The following is a 16,743-nucleotide window of genomic DNA, read 5'->3' on the forward strand; positions in this document are numbered from 1 at the left end:
GTGTTTTGGATGCCTGCACAGACAAAGACTAACATGTGGATTACTTTAGCCAACATGACTGACCATCTATATGCCTAACTACGATGTCTCTGGAAAAAACGTTCCACACATGCTTGGTTGGTGTCTTCCTTGATGACTACAGCAGCATCACACGACTGTTTCAAATAGTGGTTGATGCAGAGGCATTGCAACGAACTGTAATAATACTAACACGGCACTTTGGATTAATTGCCACCTGGAAGCAGACATCGAACCACAGGAACTGGAATTGCTGGCATCTATGCCCATGGATGCTTGTATTCAGCCGGTTTGTGAAAAGTGTCAGAACAGTATACAAGAACATGAATGGACAAAACTACAAAATGTTAATGCTACCCTTGGTGACTACAGAAATGAAACTCGACGGTGTAATGCTTCACAGAAGAATGCAAGGGATGTCATTGACAGCGACCCTAAAACCTCCTGTATGTTGTATTCTTGATCTGTGAAGATAGAGCCTGACCAGGAATTCCTTCTAACACTGTTGGAGGACTGTGTATTTTGGGACTATTAACTCTCTTAACTCCCAATGTATCTATGATAATAGATCACAAAAGAGCAAGACGAGAAAAACACTTTTATGGATTTACAGAATAAGTCGAGATCCATCCACGAGGAGATTAAACAACTTACGGACCATTCACAGAAGATCAGAGAGGATGTGGGCCTCTTTGGCTTAGAGGGCCTCATTCCTCTTCCTGTTCTCCAGTGGCTAAGTCTTACCAAGACTGATGCAAAATCACAGCCCATAACCTGCTGCTAGGTTATCGCATTGTCATTTCAGAAAGTGCTCTGCATTCAGAGAAACATCTGCAGAAGTGAAAAGCCCCTTATAATGCCTTCTCCCAGCTTCCTGAATGAGCCACACGTGCCTTGGCTGCCTTCTCTCAGAAGGAAGTCACATATTTGGCTCTCACAGATCAGAATTCCTGCTAGAAGTGAACTGGAAGAAAGAAGTAAGTTATGGAAGAAAATATTATTTTTCCACTCACGTCTTATAGCAGTGAGCAGCTGAAAGGACCCACTGGCTGCTGATGAGGGAACCTCCACAGAAGTGATCATCTTTCATATGACAACAGGCAAAGAGAGCCGGTATCCCTTAGCCTTAGCCAATTGGCACAAATTAAAATACGTAAAATGGAATTCCATCTGACCATAAGAAAACGCATTTTTAGCATTGTTTTACTGGGAACAGAGAGGTTGTGCCATCTCCATCCTCGATGATATTCCAAACCCAACTGGACACGTTCCTGGATAACGTAACCCTGGTTGAGCAGGAAGGGCTAGCCTCTAGGATCTCAAAAGGTCCCTTCTGGATGGACCTAATCCATTCACTGGACAAGCTTAGGGAGCAGCTCAAGAGAGAAGGACCCAGGGCTATGTGGGGCAACACATTACCTCCAGTTAGCAAGGTGCTCTGTGGTGATAATTCACCATACCTTTGGCTCTGCTAGCCAGAATGGAGCTGTCAGGTCCAGGAGGGGGATCATTCCACCACCCTGTTCCACACTGGGGAGGCCACAGCTGTGGACTGGAACCACCTTGTGTCCCCAGGACAAGGCAGATGTCTCTCAGAGGTCTTGGAGATGGTGAGCCACCGGAACACAGGGCAGGTGAGGAGAGGTTGAGGGTTCTGGGTTTGTCTGGCCAGGAGATGAGAAGGCAGGGAAACACTAGTTGCAGCCTCTCATTCCCCAGAGGGAGCTGAGGATGGGTTAGAGACCGACTCTCCTTGGGGGTGCCCAGGAAATGACTGAAAGGTGATGGCCACAAGCTGGGATGGGGAAACTCTGCTGAGGCAGAGGGATAAATCCTTTTCCAGAGTAGTGAGGCATCTCTGTCACTTTTGTATTGGTGCCCAAGGCACTGTTATAATTTTTGGACATGGACTGCCTCTACCACTTGGTTACTTTGTTGCCATGCCAGGTTGGTGCAAGGTTTGCATGGCTTTGTGAACTCAAATGCATCGCATTTGATCCCACTGGACTTCTTCCTGAGAAAAATAAAGTACAGGACACTTTCTCCTGTTGACCCTTAGGCTCCAACCACGGCTCACAGCTCTGTAATCCTCTCACTCCTGCTGTGCAGAGCTGTGTGATAAAAGCAGTGTGTGCACACGTCAGCAGAGAGAGTGAGAAAAACAATGTCCTCACATCTAGGGTGCTCTGCAGATGTCTGCCTCTCTTATTAGACAGTACAAAGGAGGGAACAACTTTGTCAGTGACCTCTTCATGGCACTGTCCACCACAGGCATTAGTGATGTCCCAGCCATGTGAGGATATTCCAGAAATTTGAAAATGAAGAATCTGGAAAGTGGAATTTCTTCTTTAGCCACTAGAGATCTTGACACATCCGGGGGATAGTGACAGAGGACTGGGACTGTTTCCAGACTACCCTTCTCAACGTCCCTGTCTGTCATATTTCAGAATCTGCTCTGTCTGATGATAGAAGTATTTCTCCCCCGCCTTTTCATTTTCTCTTTTTGTTGCATCCTCTTCTTCATCCTCCAACATTTTCTTCTCCTTTCCCCTAAGATACCAGGCAGAGACATCAACCAATGTCCACTCGCAGTGGTAAGGGAGGGCAAACCTGTGACTTTCAAGTGCTCCCAGATAAGAACTCTTTCTCCTGGTGAAAACAGACTGAAGGGAAAGATGCCAAGCTACAGTTCAGGGCTTTTTCTGGAAAAAGGCAGATGCCGAGAAGGAATTTAGCTGCTGCTTCCAGTGATATAGGGAACCAACTAACTAACACTTAAAGACACTTAAAGAGCCAACCTTTAACCCACATAGCAACTGCCTAGCTTAGAGCATTGTGTAACTTATTGTATGAGAAACAGGAGTTCGGTGATGACTTCACAGGCCTTGCAAAGATAAAAAACCTAGCTGCATCATTGGGTGAACAAGATAATGAAAATCTTGGGCACAGGACAGGAGATAAGCCAGTTCTAAGCAGTTCATCAGTTTGAGCCCCAGGCAATGCAGCACACCAGGCCAGAGGTAAAAGTGTACAGCGAAGAGTACTGTGGGCCTTCATCCAGGAGACCCTAGCCCACGACCACCAGGTGGCACTGCACAGGCGCAACCAGGAGGGGCCGGGGAGGGGGACAGACTATGGAAACGATTTCCTGGAACATATTGTAATAAGAACCGACTTCTCGGGGTCAGGTTATGAATATGTATAGGTCTTCCTAGAATTTTCATTAATATGTAATTCTTTACAGCATTTAACCAAGTTTGCGGCTGCTGGATATTTGCACACATCTTGGGTGGAATTATCCCCCATGTGCCCAGCACTGAATAAACATACCTTCTTTATAACCTCACAGGTTGTAAAGTAATTTCCACGCCTCACCGGAACAATGGGACACAAACCCATGATCTGATCCTGTTTGTATATGGTGCCTATCTCAATGAGTCAGGCACCTGTCACTCTCCTAAGAGCTATCTCAGTGACAAAACATCTGAGAGAGTCAGGCACAAACCTCTCTATCCGCAAACAGCTCTTGTTCCTTCATGCCTTGCTCTCCTCTCCTCTCCTCTCCTCTCCTCTCCTCTCCTCTCCTCTCCTCTCCTCTCCTCTCCTCTCCTCTCCTCTCCTCTCCTCTCCTCTCCTCTCCTCTCCTCTCCTCTCCTCTCCTCTCCTCTCCTCTCCTCTCCTCTCCTCTCCTCTCCTCTCCTCTCCTCTCCTCTCCTCTCCTCTCCTCTCCTCTTGTGTCAGATTTCTTTCAAAATTCTCCCCATTCCTCATTTCACCTATTCTCTGCTTTTTCTATCCTTTCTTTTACTCAAATTCTCTTTTTTCCTTTTCCTTTTCCTTTTCCTTTTCCTTTTCCTTTTCCTTTTCCTTTTCCTTTTCCTTTTCCTTTTCCTTTTCATTTTCCTTTTTTTCCTTTTCCTTTCTTTTCTTTTCTTTTCTTTTCTTTTCTTTTCTTTTCTTTTCTTTTCTTTTCTTTTTCTTTTCTTTTCTTTTCTTTTCTTTTCTTTTCTTTTCTTTTCTTTTCTTTTCTTTTCTTTTTATTTTTATTTTTATTTATTTATTTTTTTTTTTTTTTTAATTTTAACACAGCTCCACAGCCCATTGGCAACTTTGGCAGCAATTTCATGGACTTTTGAGTTCTTGTGTGAGCTGGGGTTAGGAGAACTTCATGCCAGGTACAGGCAGCAGCTCCAGTGGCACTGGCACATGAAGACAGCAAGCTCTAGCAAGAGATTGTTTCATTCGCCAAGTAGAGCTTTCACCTGATAAACAGAAAAGATGTTTTGCTCCAGAGATGGCTCCCTGTAACTGACTGAAAGACTCCTGAAGATGAATCTGCAAAATCTTCCAAGATGGTGCTAGTTGAGAGGCACTATAAATAGTAAATATTTTCCCCAGCATGATATTCTCTGCCTCTTTTCTCCATATCATAGCCCATGGAAGTACCCAGATAAACGCTGCACAGAGAAGAGGTGCCTGAAAGTCTTTATTTTTTTTTTTTTAATCATTTTTGTCTCTCCAGTCCCAAAACAGAAGAAAATGATGAGAAAAACCAGGATGCATAGAACAAGAGAGTCTCAGTTTGCAGCCACAGTTGCTTCGATCCAGGAGACATAATTGCAAACCTTAGTGTAAACCCCAGGATAGCCTCTCTGTGCACATCCAGTACCCCAAGAAACAATGCCCTGGAGCTGCCCGTTGCAGACTACTGGACCTCCGGAATCCCCCTGTGGAGATAAAAGGTACGGTTATTCAGCAAATGGTATCAGCATGAGTGATGAGCCAGAGATCCCAGAAATCATGGACATTCGAGGAGCTCCATTGGGCTTTTTCCACACAGAAGTTCTAGAAAGGTCATTTCTGATTACGGCTCTACCCCTGGTACTATTGTGCCTTACTTTAGCTCCAAGGGCACCACAGCTAAGGATGAGTAAGCTGCCTGATTTTGATGGATGCAGTCTTTGGCAGATGCTTAGGATATGTGTGCCTTAAACATTATTCTGCCAAATATGTCCTTGGAGCTAGGCACATGTAAAGGCAGAGCAATTGTGAAGTGTGTTCATTTTCCAGACTGCCTGGATCTTGGCATACTGGCCATTTCATTTTTGGTGAGTCCAAAACTAAGGTTTGCGACCCAGGCTCTAAAGTCACTGTGATTACTACTGCCTCTCTAGTGCGGCACTCCCCGATGTTCAACAGCCTGAGGTGCAGGAGGCGGCATAGTCTGCCTGTGGAGATTTAGGGCAGACTATTGTCTCAAAAAAGGGACAATCACTAATTGAGTGGGGAAAAAATCCAGCCTCACTCAATAAGCAACTTGCACGCTAAGTGTCTGCTGTTGTTCAGAAAATCACAACATTCAGACATGCCAGTGCAGTGAGGATAACATATTCCCCTAATATGATGGCCTCTTCTACTAGCAAAAGGCAGGACAGAAACACATGGGAAAGGAGAGGCTGGAGTTTCACCTGGCAGGAGTCTTTTCCTCCCTCCAGGAATCCTACACATATCATGTTGTTGGTAATTTTCCCGGGGTAGGCTTGGCTGCACTGGCTTGAGGTGAGTACAGGAGCATCCAAGCACTGCAAGTCATCTGGATACAGACCTATGAGAAAACAGAGAAAACAGAGAGAGGCGGTTGATGACATCTCTGAGCCCATTTCAGAGCCCAGAGAAGGTCTTTCTTAGCAGAAAAGTAACCACTGAACATCCTATTTTAGCACTTGTCATTTTTCCTCTGAACAGTAACTGCAGCATGGATTTATTTTGTTTAGATGGAACAGATTCTATTTGTGGGTCCACCATTTTACACTGCAGCCACATTTATTTTTCTGATACCCGGAAAATCATCAGCTGGCAAGTGTGGGGCTAAAAGCTGTTCTTGTAGCATGTATGTTGGAGGGAACCTGAGCCTCAGGAAAACCATCCGCTCCTCTGGTACAGGTTTAGTTGTCACCAGTCACTGTCCACAACTCTGACCATTGGTGTAGGAGGAGAAGGGAGCTCTCTTGTAGGCATTTGAGATCGACAGTCACGGATTTTGATCTTGTTCTCAGAGAACTGACAACTCTATGGACATCTGTTAAATTGCTAATGCTTGGCACTGCACAGCTGGTGGCACCAGGCCACAAAATTGATGGCAGTGTGAACATCCTGGTGACTGAAGTGATTCCATGTCTGTAACACAGAACAACAGGAAGTACCTTATAAAGGCTTGCCTTTAAAGCACTTCAATGGTTACCATCCTACAGACACTGATCACTCAAAAAGGCCTGTCCCACAGCACTTCTCTGTGCTTTACCCTATACTACTTGGACTTAATGGTAACATCTTAGAGCATATCCCAGGCCCTCATGATGCTGTACGTTCCCACAGAGTACTCACTGCCATAGCTGAGCAGGTTGCCCCAGCCGGAGATCAGGCATGTGGTGCCTGCGGCCACACAGCTGGTTGGCAGAGGAACTGTTTGGACAGCTCGGTTGAGCCGGGCTGGTTCGGCAAGCTTGATGAGCATAATGTCGTTGTCCAGTGTTTTGGAGCTGTAATTAGGGTGGCGGATGATTTTAGCTGCATTAATCAACTGCTGTGTCGATTCTGTGAGTGCCAGGTTCTGTTTCCCAAGCTGCACTTGGATGCGGCTGGAAAAGAGCAGGAATGGCATACACTTTACCGCTTCTGACAGGCAACGAGAAACCTCCCTGTCACCATACGCACTCACTTCAACCTCACTATTGGCGTAGCTGTTTTAATTCAGGTCATCCTTCTTGTCCTGCAATAAGTCCTGGTGGTCAACACTGAAATCTTACCCACTCCCAGTAGAGGTGGTGAATTTCTGCAGGTCTATTTTGTTGAGCTGGGACAAGTTAAATATATAACAGTACTTTGTACAAATATTCTGGAAAAAGGCAAAATGCTATCACCCTCGCCTCATTCCTCTTCCTGTTCTCCAGTGGCTAAGTCTTACCAAGACTGATGCAATTATAAGAAATCACAGCCCATAACCTGCTGCTAGGTTATCGCATTGTCATTTCAGAAAGTGCTCTGCATTCAGAGAAACATCTGCAGAAGTGAAAAACCCCTTATAATGCCTTCTCCCAGCTTCCTGAATGAGCCACACGTGCCTTGGTTGCCTTCTCTCAGAAGGGAGTCACATATTTGGCTCTCACAGATCAGAATTCCTGCTAGAAGTGAACTGGAAGAAAGAAGTAAGTTATGGAAGAAAGTATTCTTTTTCCACTCACGTCTTGTAGCAGTGAGCAGCTGAAAGGACCCACTGGCTGCTGATGAGGGAACCTCCACAGAAGTGATAACCAGAATTCAGGGACACCTGATAGGGGACAGAGTTCGCTGCACAGGTGTAGCCTCCCACGATCTTGTCATCATCATCGTCAGTGTTGACGGGAAAGGCAACTGAGAGATAAGGAGTGATGTATGTCAACATCTGGCATAAGGAATCTTGTGTGCCTGTGACTGCCTGAGGCATCTCACCTGCAGGCTCTACTTCTGTAAAAACTCATGGGAGCAGTGGTGGGCAAGTGCAATGGACATTCATTTGCTGCTCCCTAAAATAAGGTGATAAGGCTTAGGTTGGCATCTCACGTATCTGCATCTAAAGCACTGGCTGCTAGTCCCAGAGTGAACATAAGGACATAGAAGAGGTGGTCTTGTTGGAACAGGTCAAAGATATGTCTGTCCCACCATCCTGTTTGCAGAAGTGGTCAATGGTGGACAGAGTGTAAGTACAAAAACAAGTTTGCAGTGATATTTCCTTGGACCACTTGCCCATAGTCCAAAAATTCACAGCAGCTTTAGGACTTCCTGAGCCAGAGGAATTACCTTTGTAGTTCATAGTCCTCAAGAGAGAGACAGTCTTTTTCTGAAGCTATAGACATGTTTCACTACTCCTGGGTCAAGAACTCCTATGAAGGCATTCATTCCACATTTTGTGACAGAAGCAAGTATGAACAGACAGCAGCCGAAAGAAGTTACAGTGCTATGCCTTAAAACTTTTGCAAACTGAAAATAGACTTCACTTTCCCACAACAGACTGGCTTGCAAATATGCTCAGAAAATGAGTTTCCTTATAAATTACAAGGACAGAAGTAAAGAATGTACTCACCAGCCACACCAACAAAGGCAACAAACAGTATGTACTTCATGATCTTGACACAGCCTCAGACCCAGACTGGTGGACTGGAAGTGTGAGCTGCTAGAAATACATTTTTAGAAGTGGCCTTATCTCTAGCCCAAGGTTTTCTCCAGACAAGAAGTACAGAGTGGAAAATTTAAAGATGCAAATGTGGGCGCTATAGGCACTGGTAGAAATAAAAATAACATATCCGTTAATCATAAACTTTTCCTAAGATAGAGAGGTATTTTGAATTATTTCAGAGGGCAGCCTTCAATTTAAAAATACATTTTGGCTTTGGAAGGTGTGTAGTTGTTTCCTTGTCTTGTTCTTACACGCAGCACCTGTTGAGAGCAACAAAAAAAAACAAGAACAAAGACACAAAAAAAAAAAAAAAAACCAACCCCACACAAAAATATCTCTCAATGATGAGTTTGTTAAGTCTGTTTTAACAAATTCATTTTCTTTAGTTAATACACTTGTTTGTAGGAAAAATGTGCTCAGATTCAAAGCCCAAAACAAGTACTATAGCTCCTTGGAGGAGTCCCTGACCAGGGCTCGCAAATAATTGGTCAAGAAATGGAGTAGTAAGTTTATTTAGATTAGGTGAGAGAAAGTAGAATTAGAAATTAGAATCGATGATACACTGAAATTCTTCTGTGGCAAAAATGAGAATTTAATTTTCTTGAGTCCTGGAGGACTGGTACACACAGAGGTACTGTCCAGATAGAAATTTACCTTCATGCTTAAGGACAAGTCCAAGGCCAGGACTTCTAGCTGGCTCTCTGATAAAGAGATGGCACAACCTTTCTGTTCCCAGTAAAACAGTGCTAAAAATACGTTTTCTTATGGTCAGATGGAATTCCATTTTACGTATTTTAATTTGTGCCAATTGCCTCTTGTTCTGTCAGTAGGCACCACAGAAAAGAGTCTGACTCCCTCATCTTTATTCTTACTTCCCTTTAGGTGTTTATACACATTGAAAAGATCACACCCGAGCCTTGTCTTCTCCAGGCTAAGGGATACCAGCTCTCTTTGCCTGTTGTCATATGAAAGATGATCCAGTCCTTTAATCAACTTTGTGGTCCTGTGTGAGACCCACTCCAGTAAGTCCATCTCTTTCTTGTAGTGGGGAGCCCAGAGCTTGGACTCGGCGCTCCAGACACGGCTTCAGACGTGCTGAGCAGAGAGGGTGGATCACCTCCCTTGACCTGCTTGACAACACACTTGCTAATGCAGCCCAGGACATCATTGGTCTTTTGTTTTTTTTTTTCTGCAAGGGTGTATCGCTGGCTCACGGTCAGCTCGTTGTCCACCAGGACCCCCAGATGCTTCTCGGCAAAGCTGTTTTCCAGCCAGTCAGCCTGCACTGTGTACTGGTGCCTGGGTTATTCCTCCCCAGATGCAGGACCCTGCCTTTCCCCTCATGGAACACTGAGAGACCCCTCTCAGCCCAGTTCCCCAGCCTGGTTGAGGTCTCTCTGCATGCTGGCAAAACCATCTGGTGTATCAGCCACGCCCCTCAGTTCTGTATCATCTGTGAACTTGCTGAAGGCGTATTCCTTCAATCCTATAGGCCATTAGTGAAGATGTTGGACAGTACTGAACCCAGTATCAAACCCTGGTGTAAACCACCACAGACTGACTTCCAGCTGGACCACCTGCCACCGCTCGCGAGCCTCTGGCACTGGATGTGAAGCCAGTTTTTAATCCACTGCACTGTCACTTATGTAACCAATAATTTGCCTGCTTCTCTATGAGGATGTGAGATGGATGCACTTGACCCCTGTCCGCTGAACCAAATCAGTCACAGTTTGCTACACGCACTGAAGGAAGTAAGGGTCTGAGCTGTAGCCAGCCCAAGAACTCCTTTTAGGAAACACACAAGGAAGCAGAACGGCACACTGAACAACAATAAGTTGTGAGTGCAGATGAGTCTCGTGCATACCTTTCTCACTGTATGCAATTTGACTACTAGCCAACCACTTTATTCCATACCCGTGGCAGCCTGGGTGAGCCTACTTTGAGCTCTCTTTGCCAAACAAAGGTGTCTGTATGGCAATGATCTTCTACTTCTCACAGATCACTGGATGAGCCTCATGAACTGGATTGGACTAGGAGGATGGGTAAAAGGGCTTTTGCAGAGTGCTCTGGCTCTCTTAATCATAGTAGTAGTTGCATTAATATGCTTGAGTTGTGCTATATCATGTATTAAGAAGATTTTAGAGCAGACACTTGGGCAGGCTCTGCTCATTAAAAAAAAGAAAAGGGGGGAGATATCGGGGATTGGCTCAAGGAGCACAGACATGAGTCCACCAAGCAACTGTACGAGCAGAGCCCATTTTAGTTGACATAAGTAGGCCTTAGTTAGCTTGTCTATTAGGCCGTGGGAAAGGGGGGAACGGAAAAGTACTAACTAAGGCAGGGTCAGGATATTTTTGAAGAGATAAGAGTCAGAAGAATGTGGGATGCGCATAGCTAGCTAAACCCAAGTAGGTGGAGTAAGTAAATGTGCTTAGCCTATTAGATAGAGACAAGTATGCATAATTATGGTATTTGGTATAAATGCACGCTATCTCGGGCAATAAAGTTGAAGTATGCTTTATCACTCATATTGGGTCGGCCGCATTTCTTCCTCCGTCCGCTCGGGTCTGGAACTCTGATGGGACTTTTCTCTGCACCACTCTGCAGTTGGTTGTATACTCAGTGGAAGGTGGCATGGCAGAGATTGAGAACCAATACAGAAACCACTTCAAGAGTCATGGGACTAAGGGGAGCCACTTATCTGTGGAGATAGATCATGCCTTTCTCAATGACTCAGGCACCTATTTCTGTGCTGAGGAAGACCCACAGTGACTCCAAAGCTGAAGCAGCATAGCACAAACCCTCCAATGTAAAAAGAGATCTGCCACCAGCACACACACAGGCCTATATTGGACAGTACATGATTTTCTCCTCTTGCATCTCCACCAGCTCCCTCAGTACCCTTGGCTGGATCCCATCTGGCCCCATATACTTGTGCATGTCTAAGTGGTGTAGCATACCGCTAACCATTTCCCCTTGGATTGCTGGGGCTTCATTCTGCTCCCTGTCCCTCTCTTCTGACTCTGGGGGCTGTGTACCTGGAGAACCACTGGTATAACTATTAAAGACTGAGGCAAAGAAAGCACTTTAAACCTCAGCCTTTCCCTCATCCTCTGTTGCTGTGGGTGGAGATTCTCCTTTGCCCTCCTTTTTTTGTTCCCTTTTACAGCAGTGGCCAGGATCAGCTTTAGTTGGGCTTTGGCCCTTCTCATTTTCTCCCTGCATAACTTCACGGCATCCTTGTAGTCTTCCTGAGTTGCTTACCTCTTCTTCCAAAGGTTATAAATTCTCCTTTTATTCCTGAGTTCTAGCCGAAGCTCTCTGTTCAGCCAGGCTGCCTTCTTCCCCGCCAGCTTGTCTTTCAGCACGTGGGGACAGCCTGCTTCTATGCCTCTAAGATCTCCTTCTTGAAGAGCGATCAGTCTTCCTAGACTCCCTTGCCCTTCAGGACTGCTTCCCAAGGGACTCTGCCAACCAGCCTCCAAAACGGGTCAAAGTCTGCCCTTTGGAAGTTCAAGGCAGCAGTTCTGCTGACTGCCCTCCTTACTTCTCCAAGAACAGAAAACTTGATCATTTCATGATTGGTGTGCTCCAGCTGTCACATTGCCCACAAGTCCTTCTCTGTTCGCAAACAGGTCCAGTGGGGCACCTTCCCTAGTCAGCTTACTGACCAGCTGTGTCAGGAAATTGTCTTCCATACAGTCCAGAAGCCTCCTAGACTGTTTCCTCTCTGCTGTGTTGTCTTTCTAGCAGACATATGGTAGGTTGAAGTCTCCACAAGAACAAGGGTTAGTGCCTCGTTGTTCTTCCCCCTGATTCCTACCCATAAACACTCAACCTTATTGTCACCCTCATGAAGCTCTAGACAACCAAAACACTCCCTAACTATGGGCCAGTCACCCTTACCTCAGTCCCTGGCAAGGTGATGGAGTCTATCCTCCTGAAAAGCCTTTTCAAACACATGAGGCACAAGATGGTGTTTTGGAGTAGTCAGCAAGTAGCTATGAAGGAGAAATCACACTTAACCAACTTTGCCTCCTACAATGATGTCATCAGCTTTGTGGGCAAAGGGAGAGCAGGGGATCTCGTTTACCTCTACTTTTATAGAGCCATTGATGCCGTCTCCCGTAACATCCTGTTGAGGATGAGCGATTTAGGCTCCTGCTTGCTGCAGAGCAGTGTTTAGATCACTTAAAGAAAAGTGTGGCTTAACAGAGTTGGATGGCACAGCTCACTCTATTACTTACTGCAAGGAGGAAATAAGCCAAGCAGAAGTGGGCGAGAGTTGTTTTAGAGTGATAAACATATGGGGACAGGAAATGTAAAAGGGAAGAGGGAGGCCCTCCCGTTGAGTCACGAGGTTCAGAATAGACTCCCTTGCTTTCTGAACTCCTTCTTAGAGAGAAGCCTAGGTGTGGTTGGATCGAAACTTAGTCCCAGACTTGGTCAATGCTACATGTCTAAGGGGCATAGAGGGTGTCACAGAGGCACCCCAAAAGTCAATTTAGACAGCTGATAAGCTCATTATTCTAGACACAGAAAATGGCCAATGCAGTTGAGAACGTCAGCAGAATTCTAATTTGCTGGGGGGAAGCCGGGGGTGAGCAAGGGAAGAAGAAAGCCTTGGTAGTGAAGAAATCAGGGAGAAGATGAAGGTTCTGTAGAGTTGGAGGCTGATGTTTAAAGCAGAATGTAAGAACCAACATGTAAGATATTCACTGAAACCACTAGAATAGCAGTCTCCAAACATTTCTGATCAGTAAAATATTTCAAGTGTGTGCATATTTAAGAATTGATAACTATATAAATATAACACTGAAGTTCTAATGTTTTCTTCCCACAACCCGGTGTACGCTCTTGCACACTTTGGAGACCACTGCACTGGTACACTGTTAAAGCAGGAGCCTGTTGATTACAGATGCCAAAGAGCAAAAGATGCAAAACCCATCCTCAGACACTCTCCTGGCCTCCTGCAACAGGGGGTTTATCGTTCTTATGTCAGATGGGGCGTGTTTCAACAAGCTCTTCCCAGGCAGGATGGACTTGGGGAGAGAAAATCAACAGTCCCTCCACCGCACAGCTCTGTGAGATGTACAAGGACTAGCGTGAGAAATTCCTTCACTTCATGCTCCTGGAAAACCTTCTCTCTGCCAGCCCATGCTCACGCCAGGTTTCCGTTTCCCAGGATCTTGCATCAGCCTGGACAAATGTATTTACTTTATCTCAGTCCAGTGGCCATAGAATCATAGAATCATTTTGGTTGGAAGAGACCCTCAGAATCATCAAGTCCAACAGATAACCTATCTCTGGCACTAAACCATGTCCCTAAGAAACTCACCTACGCGTCTTTTACACACCTCCTGGGATGGTGACTCAACCACTTCCCTGGGCAGCCTGTTCCAAGGCCTGAAAACTCTTTCTGTGAATAAATTTTACCTAATATCCAGTTTAAGCCTCCCCTGGTGCAACTTGAGGCCGTTTCCTCTCATCCTATCAGTTGTTACGTGGGAGAAGAGACCAACACCCTCCATGCTACAACATCCTTTCAGGTAGTTGTAGAGACAGATAAGGTCACCCCTCAGCCTCCTTTTCTCCAGGCTAAACAGCCCCATTTCCCTTAGCTGCTTCTCATAAGACTTGTTCTCCAGACCCTTCACCAGCTTGATTGCCCTTCTCTGAACTCTCTCCTCGTTGTCTTTCCTGTAGTGAGGGGCCCAAAACTGAACACAGTATTCTAGGTGCAGCCTCACTAGTGCTGAGTACAGGGGGAAGATCACTTCCCTACTCCTGCCGGCCACACTATTCTTGACGCACGTAAGGATGCTGTTGGCCTTTTCGGCCACCTGGGCACAGTGCTGTCTCATATTCAGCTGTCAGTCAACTGACACCCCCAGATCCTTTTCCACTAGGCAGCCTTCCAGCCACTCTTCCCCAAGCCTGTAGCGTTGCATGGCGTTGTTGTGACGCAAGTGCAGGGCCCGGCACTTGGCCTTGTTGCACCTCATAAAATTGGCCTCACCCCATTGGCATGCCACCCCTGGGTTTGTCTCTGCTCTGCCTGGTTTTCTCCCATTGCCCCTTCAAACCTAGTTTGAAGCTCTTTCAATGAGCCCTGCTAGCTCCTGTGTGAGGATCCTTTCCCGGCTTTGAGACAGGTGCCTCCCATTTGTTGCTAGCAGGCCAGGTGACACGCAAACTGAACCATGATCAAAAAACCAAAATTCTGCTGGTGACACCAGTTCCACAGCCAGGTATTTTTCTGCTTGGGTCTTCCTCTATCATCCCTCATCACACCCTGCAACTAGGGGAGCAGAGGAGAACATTACTTGTGCTCCTGATCCCTTAACCAGTCATCCCAAGGCTCTGAACTCCCGCCTGATTGCCTTCGGATTTCCTATTGCAGTCTCATTGCTGCCCACCTGAAAAATTAGTAGTGGAAAATAATCTGAGGGTCTTTCCAGGACAGGAAGTTTTCTCTTCATGTCTTTAACCCTGGCCCCAGGGAGGCACCAGACTTCTCTAAGAAGTGGGTCCGGTCTGCATACCGAGCCTTCTGTTCCCTTCCTATGACAACGACCCATCTTTTTTCCTTTATAGCAGCTGTTTTGATTGGGGGTGCAGATCAACTTGTCCTCTGCGGCACCTTCAACTTAGTTGAACCATCTTCCTCCATATTGTTGTTCAGTTGCACTTGCAGAGCCTCATGACTGTTGTGCAAGGGAATCTGGGAAGGTGGAGTAGTCACAGCAGGGACCCTCGTCCTTCTGTGTCGGGCAGGAACATGCTGCCATTGCCCCCTATCGCTTGAGTCACTAAGTTCCACCATGCGGAGAGTAGTGAGTCCTCTGTACAATGCACCCTGTCTACCCACTGGGCCTGCCCCAGGGAAGGTAGGGTGCAACTCCCAGTGCTCTTTCACTCTCCCTGATATTCCTCAACCTACTCACCTCTTCCTGGAGCTTTGTCACTAAGCGGAGGAGTCCCTCTACGTGGGCACACTGCCCACAGCTGTGTTCACTGATGCCATCCAGTATCGGCGTAGGAGCAGGGCACACCCTGTAACCTGACGCCTGGGTGGCAGCGTCTTCCCACCAGATCTTGGTCTGGACAGTTGCATCACTTGTGCTGGAGGACAGCTTTACGGAAGACATGGCTTTCTGCTAGATGGATGCAATTACTCCCTGGCTGAGCTTCTGCGCCCTTCCTGCACGCCCTTCCATGCAAACTGCCACACGAGCTGCTATGTCCCGCTCTGTTTGCCACACTCCAGTTGCTAGCACTCCCTAGGCTGTTTTTTATAGGTGTGGTCACCGTTGCCCTGGCAATGCCCAGGCCTTGTCAGTAACTATCAGGAAAGCTGGCGGTTCCTGGCACTTGCCTCGGCGTTCCGCTGCTTTGGGAAAAACCTCCTTGTGCTGAGATCTGCTGCTTTGCTGCAGACCACGTTGGCTCCAGAGCAGCTCCCCTCCGCAACTGAATGTGAATCATCCCTCCAGAGTTGTGGGATTTGATCTGCTGAGTTTGAGTTGGCTGTGTCTTAGTTGAACTCCTAAACCAAAAATTTGTTGATAGACTTATCCTATGGTAATTAATTGTACGAGACTTCTTAGTAAATTCACCATGCTAGTTTTTGAGGGCATGGGAGACAACGAAAGAAAGGCCGTTTTTTGAGACAAACAGAATGCCAGATTTGGAACAAAGTTTTAATACATGAATTCTTGTATTTGCCCAAAAGTCCTATACCTCTCTTGGGTCAGGATTTGTTAAGTAAATTGTAAGCTCAAATAACGTTTTCTGAGAATTCTGTTTAGTTGCATATCCTACAAGAAGGTGCTTGGATGGTGCAGATCTGCTTGTGCAAGTGAGAAATCTTCAAGGAACTTAGCAGCCAATGTTTTTGATAAAGCAAATACTACACTGAGAAATCTGAAACAGGACTTCGATCCGGAAAGGGAAAACAATATCCAGTAAATATGACAGCCAAAATGGAGTTAGAAACTTTGAGGGATGAATTTATGACAACTTTACAGGATGACTGCATTTGATTGGACTTACAGATTTGTCTATGAAACACTTTGTAACTATGACCCAAAACCATGCTAAATCAGAAAGAACCTGCATTAGTTATGGTCAAATCACTAGTTAACGTTCAATGGAAAAGGCCACACCAATTGATAACCTGGGGGAGAGGTTATGCTTATGTTTTTACAGATCAAGAGCTGCAATGGTTGCCAGCACAAAACGTGAAACCTGTGTTATCTTCCTGACAATGATTGTTGCAGCTGCTGTGTTTTGGATGCCTGCACAGACAAAGACTAACATGTGGATTACTTTAGCCAACATGACTGACCATCTATATGCCTAACTACGATGTCTCTGGAAAAAACGTTCCACACATGCTTGGTTGGTGTCTTCCTTGATGACTACAGCAGCATCACACGACTGTTTCAAATAGTGGTTGATGCAGAGGCATTGCAACGAACTGTAATAATACTAACACGGCACTTTGGATT

At 45.9% G+C, this 16,743-nt stretch overlaps 1 protein-coding gene across 1 annotated transcript; it reads right to left on the minus strand.

Moving 5' to 3' along the window:
* Positions 1-4,486: 4,486 nt before the first annotated feature.
* Positions 4,487-8,295, minus strand: LOC135575356 (trypsin I-P1-like). The gene is made up of 5 exons (XM_065028932.1): positions 8,138-8,295; positions 7,260-7,428; positions 6,403-6,656; positions 5,487-5,623; positions 4,487-4,745 (listed from the first exon to the last, which is right to left on the minus strand). Exons 1-5 carry the CDS (start codon positions 8,175-8,177, stop codon positions 4,596-4,598), a joined length of 750 nt encoding a protein of 249 aa, XP_064885004.1. The 5' UTR covers positions 8,178-8,295; the 3' UTR covers positions 4,487-4,595.
* Positions 8,296-16,743: the final 8,448 nt, after the last annotated feature.

This window comes from Columba livia, chromosome 1 (assembly GCF_036013475.1).
Source record: "Columba livia isolate bColLiv1 breed racing homer chromosome 1, bColLiv1.pat.W.v2, whole genome shotgun sequence".
Taxonomy (NCBI): domain Eukaryota; kingdom Metazoa; phylum Chordata; class Aves; order Columbiformes; family Columbidae; genus Columba; species Columba livia.

Excerpts from the sequence above, each read along its gene's own strand:
- LOC135575356 (XM_065028932.1), bottom strand. The coding sequence starts at position 8,177 with ATGAAGTACATACTGTTTGTTGCCTTTGTTGGTGTGGCTG. Across the intron at positions 6,657-7,259 it reads GCTGCTCACTGCTACAAGAC|CCGCATCCAAGTGCAGCTTG; the intron begins GTGAGTGGAAAA and ends GCTCTTTTCCAG. Across the intron at positions 5,624-6,402 it reads CAACCTGCTCAGCTATGGCA|GTCTGTATCCAGATGACTTG; the intron begins GTGAGTACTCTG and ends GTTTTCTCATAG.